At 42.1% G+C, this 5,000-nt stretch overlaps 3 protein-coding genes and 1 long non-coding RNA gene across 5 annotated transcripts in view; 2 read left to right on the forward strand and 2 right to left on the reverse strand.

Annotated features, from left to right (window-relative positions):
- hdgfl3 (HDGF like 3) overlaps window positions 1-368 on the forward strand; it is a 19,014-nt gene extending 18,646 nt beyond the window's left edge. Inside the window, exon 6 of one of the 2 annotated variants that reach the window (XM_083552515.1) lies at window positions 184-368. In XM_083552515.1, coding sequence (XP_083408641.1) covers window positions 184-213 — 30 coding nt within the window. In that variant the 3' untranslated portion in view covers window positions 214-368. The remainder of the gene's footprint in view (window positions 1-183) is intronic. The other variant, XM_083552516.1, reaches the window with a different exon arrangement.
- Window positions 1-5,000, reverse strand: part of LOC310732187 (RNA guanine-N7 methyltransferase activating subunit-like) — a 139,416-nt gene that overhangs the window by 121,785 nt on the left and 12,631 nt on the right. The gene's annotated exons all lie outside the window — the stretch shown is intronic.
- The window catches only part of LOC310732198, a 57,635-nt gene that overhangs the window by 18,740 nt on the left and 33,895 nt on the right, over window positions 1-5,000 (forward strand). The gene's annotated exons all lie outside the window — the stretch shown is intronic.
- The window catches only part of LOC310732143 (transmembrane 6 superfamily member 1-like), a 6,233-nt gene continuing 4,791 nt past the window's right edge, over window positions 3,559-5,000 (reverse strand). The window contains exon 10 of the mRNA XM_083552473.1: window positions 3,559-4,575. Within this exon, the coding sequence (XP_083408599.1) occupies window positions 4,384-4,575 (192 nt within the window). The 3' untranslated portion in view covers window positions 3,559-4,383. The remainder of the gene's footprint in view (window positions 4,576-5,000) is intronic.

Here is a 5,000-nt window from a genome sequence, read left to right on the forward strand (position 1 = left end):
AGTCATCACACATCTCATTGTCTGCTGCATGTTACAGTATATACACTGTTTTTACACGTTTATTACTGCTGGATTGGGTTTTATATATTGTAAATGGACTGATTGAGTATTCATGCTTGTGTGTGTGTGTGTGTGTGTGTGTGTGTGTGTGTGTGTGTGTGTGTGTGTGTGTGTGTGTTCCAGCAGAACCAGCTACTGCGAGAGGAACATTAGATCCTGAAGAACATCTGATCATGTTGTGGTTTGTTCTGTGATGTTGGAAATGTAACTCGCTTTGACTTCATCGAAAATTAAAAAGGAAAGAAAAAACACGTTATTATACAAATCGCTGACCAGTAAATCATATTAAAGCCACAAGTACAGAGAAATTCATCAACGTCTTATTAGCAGAGTTAAGCTGAAGCTAAAGCACGTAGAATTAAAGGGGCGGTAGGTCATTTTCTCTTTTACAGATGCCAGTTCTAAACTTCGATAGTGATCGGATTAAGTTGTGTGTGAAGGCGGTTTTGTCGTTCCAAAGTCAGTGTGTAAAGTGTGAATTCGGCTGAAATGTTGCTTACTGCCCCTTTAATGTGCAGTGTTATTGAACACTTTATCAAATGTAATATAGTCATCAGTTTAGCGTATATTCTAGCTGTAGCAATTATAGCTGGAGTGTTCGCCTGGAAACCAGCCCACTCTCTCTCCTTAAACCCTCTGGCCTTCTACTCTGACCCTGACCTTCCACCCTGACCCTGACCTTCTACTCTGACCCTGACCTTCCACCCTGACCCTGACCTTCTACTCTGACCCTGGCCTTCTACTCTGACCCTGACCTTCCACCCTGACCCTGACCTTCTACTCTGACCCTGACCTTCCACCCTGACCCTGACCTTCTACTCTGACCCTGGCCTTCTACTCTGACCCTGACCTTCCACCCTGACCCTGACCTTCTACTCTGACCCTGACCTTCCACCCTGACCCTGACCTTCTACTCTGACCCTGGCCTTCTACTCTGACCCTGACCTTCCACCCTGACCCTGACCTTCTACTCTGACCCTGACCTTCTACTCTGACCCTGACCTTCCACCCTGACCCTGACCTTCTACTCTGACCCTGGCCTTCTACTCTGACCCTGACCTTCCACCCTGACCCTGACCTTCTACTCTGACCCTGACCTTCCACCCTGACCCTGGCCTTCTACTCTGACCCTGGCCTTCTACTCTGACCTTCTACCCTGACCCTGGCCTTCCACTCTGACCCTGGCCTTCTACCCTGACCCAAGCCTTCCCCCCTGACCCTGCCCTTCCATTTGGGCCCTGACGATCTACCCTTAAACCTCACCTTCCATCTTGTATACTTATTTCCCACCCTGACCCCTGGCCTTCTACCCTCACCTTCCACCTCAAACCCTCACTTTTCACCCTAAACCCTGACCTTCCTCCTAAACTTTTACGCTGGCTATCCAAACCTGAATCCTCACCCCTCTCCCATGACCACTATAAACCCTTCATTTTCAATCTGTACTCTTTTTTCACCCTGACCTAGACCTTCCACCCTGAACCCTTACTTTTTTCACTTTGAACTTTGACCTCTACACTAAACCCTGATCTTTGACCTTTCACCTAATTGTTTACCTCAGCTTTTATTCCAGCGTTTTTTTTTACCCCAAACTTCACCTTTAATTATTCACTCTGATTTAACACTGGTCTTTTTTTTGCTGCTTTACTGTAAGCTCTCGCTTTAACACTACTGTTTAAGTGTAAGCTCTAACCCTTGACCCTGAACCAGTTATTTTTCTACCCAACCTTTTGACCTTGACCAGAACCCCAATCATTAACCCTAATTCTACCCTAGTTCTTTTTTTACCTCCTGTTGTTGACCCTTGCATTGACCTTTCACCTTAAACAATGACCTTTTCCTGAAACCTTCACAGTAAAAGACCTTTGAACTTTAGTCCCTAATCTTTGGCCCTAGTTTTGCTCTTTCTCCTGACCTTTTCTGTAACTCACCCCATATTACCTCATATTACCCCGTATTTCCCTAAACCCCACCCCTTCTCGATCAACTCCGACCTTCTTGATTTTCTTTTCTGGTATGTTTCTGGTATTATTTTTTAACTCGGAAACTGCAATCGTTTCTTTCAGTCCCTGATCTTTCTTGGTACGCCACACTCTCCTCTCTGATCCTTCCCTCTGACCTTTGACCCTGTCCATGTTGTGTGCATAAACCTCTGACAGACAGAGGGAGAGGTAGAAATAGTGGTTATGATGAACACACTGTTGATGGTTCATGTGGCTGTAGAATTCGGGACCACGCTAACGGATAAACGCTTGTTTGGGTTTTTTTGTTTTGTTTTTGTTTTGTTTTTTAATAAATAAAGTGAATTCTGGTTCCTGTGTCCGTGCGCTCGCTTGTTTCTTAGCTCTTTAGTGGCATGCTGTTTGTCCTGTTAATTCTGTAAGATAGAAATCGTACGGAGGTTAGCGGCGAGTCTGAGGCCGAGTCTGAGGCCAGACGTGTCTCGTAACGTTTAGCACTTCATAACGTCATCACTGAACTGACGACTCTCTTTTACTTCCTGATCTGTGTTTATATAAAGAATATATTCTATTTATTTTTGATGATGGTAGATGACATCTGTGGTAAGTGTTAGCGTATTTGAACGTCCTGATTTATTCTCGAGACACGCCTTTCTGAGCGTGAGCATTGGGCGGTGCTTGACCTGACCACATGACATTAGCAGGCTTGCTTCCTGTTATAATTACAGAATTGTATCTACGTCTGAGCGTCAGGCCAAATAATTTAAACGGGTGGTGTGGAATTGATGTCACACAAGTCCACTGATTGGCTGAATAAATTTACCCTAAACCCCGCCCCCTCTTTCACTCCAACATGCCTGTCAGGGAGTAAAATCAGGACGTAGATATCATCAGTGTAGATTTTTTTGCCCCTCCTTATCTTTGTTATGCTCGTTACAGTTCTATCTTACATTTTCAACGTTTGTAGTTCACTGTAAACGGTTTTTCCTGTTTATTCACAAAACTTTTACAGAATAAATTTGTTGGAATGCACACTTTCATGGCTACTGAGTCTTACTACACATTTCCACACCTCTAACACCAGGGGGCTTCTTGAAACCAGGGCTGAGATCAGGAGCTTCGGGGATGGAGTTTGAGATTGTGCTTTTTGAGAACTAAACCCAAACTGTCATCTAACTGGCTGAAAGTTTGTGTTTGGGTGTAAAGACAAGTGCTTGATTTAAAAGGAATCCTGAGTGTTGAAAATGGACCAGTACTTACTGTAACATGGTACTGTTGGTTAGTGATGGGAATATCGGATCATTTTAGTATCTTGGTTCATTGAATCTCGTTGATGAAAAGTAACAAATTTTTTTTAGTCAAGTTCATTTTGTTCCTTTATCCAGAAATAAACTAAAACATTACATTTTTAATAAGCAGATCCCCAGCACATCTACATACACCAACTTTAATTATAGTGCCAATGATAAAAATATGTATATAAAACTGCATAGCAATTATGGCAGTCGTAATAAAAGAACGAACGACTCGGAAGAAGAGTCGAAAGATAAACTACTCGATTCTGTTTCCTGTACATAACCAACCGAGATTTTTGGATTCCCTGCTCATGTGCCTCGAGTAGAAAATTAACGAATCACTCATTGAGACGACTTGTTAAGTGTTGTTCAAAATGAACTAATTGTAAATGAATGTCCTGTCACTGGTGCTGGTATTTATATGTTCACCTCTTTTCGATTAAGTCTCTTCTAATACAGCATGGTTGTGTAAATGGAACAGGTTTACCAGAATACAGATTAGTCTTTATTTTCAGAATGCCATAAAATGCAGTGATGCAGTAATATCACGTTTAATATAATCACAAGTCCTATTACTCTGAGCCACTACTTTAGTGTCTGTGTATAAAAAGATTTGAAACCATTTGATGTTTGTGAGTTATTAAAAAATAAAGATTTGAAAGGCCTTTTATACAAACATAGACAACATTCTGTGGACAGTCTATTCTGTGAACATTCATATGCTGTACATACACTCCGAAATCTGAGTGGCAGATTTAGAAGATCTTCAGGGAAGGTCAGTCCTGAGGGCGTGTTGTAAGGAGGGTCAGTACTGAGGGGGTGTTGTAGGGAGGGTCAGTCCTGAGGGAGTGTTATAGGGAAGGTCAGTCCTGAGGGGGTGTTGTAAGGAGGGTCAGTCCTGAGGGAGTGTTATAGGGAAGGTCAGTCCTGAGGGGGTGTTATAGGGAAGGTCAGTCCTGAGGGGGTGTTGTAAGGAGGGTCAGTCCTGAGGGAGTGTTGTAAGGAGGGTCAGTCCTGAGGGGACACTGTAGCCTCCCTGTAGTCCTGATGTTATAAAGCAGGGAGGGTCAGTTAGTTCGGCTGTGTTGGGTTGTGCTGATGAAGAAGGCAGGACGGCTGATGCATCGGTAACTGAGAGCTTGAGGTATTAAAGCATAAAACAGGTTAAAGGTGCAGAAGAAGAGCAGTCGCTCACTTGGAATGCGGTACATGACGGGAGTCCGGGTGTGTAGCGATGCTCCAATGTGACAGAACTGAGCCTGAAACAAAAGAAACAAAAACAATTTACATTCCCATTATAATTTCAAACAATGAATTGTTGTTAAATATAATGACATAGATTAAGAATAAATAAATAAAATGTATGCTAGTTCTCAAATAACATGTAAAGCTAATCATGTATTGTTATAAGAGCTAGATATACTAAATATAGTGTAACAATCAGAATCCGGTGAAATACAAACACAAATTCAATATTCATTGTTAATTTTATTATCTTGAAGGTGCCCTTCATCACTTCTCTTTGGTTGATGCCTTTTTGCCAATGTAAGCTCAGATGGGATGGGATTTGCTTACTAGCTAGCTAATGAGCTAACAATTTACAAACTACTTAGCAATTAAACTGTTTACCAGATGCTAACAAATCAGCTACATATCATTCGGTTTATGAAATTAAACAATTCAT

This window comes from Silurus aristotelis (assembly GCF_946808225.1).
Source record: "Silurus aristotelis genome assembly, chromosome: 10".
Classification (NCBI taxonomy): Eukaryota; Metazoa; Chordata; class Actinopteri; order Siluriformes; family Siluridae; genus Silurus; species Silurus aristotelis.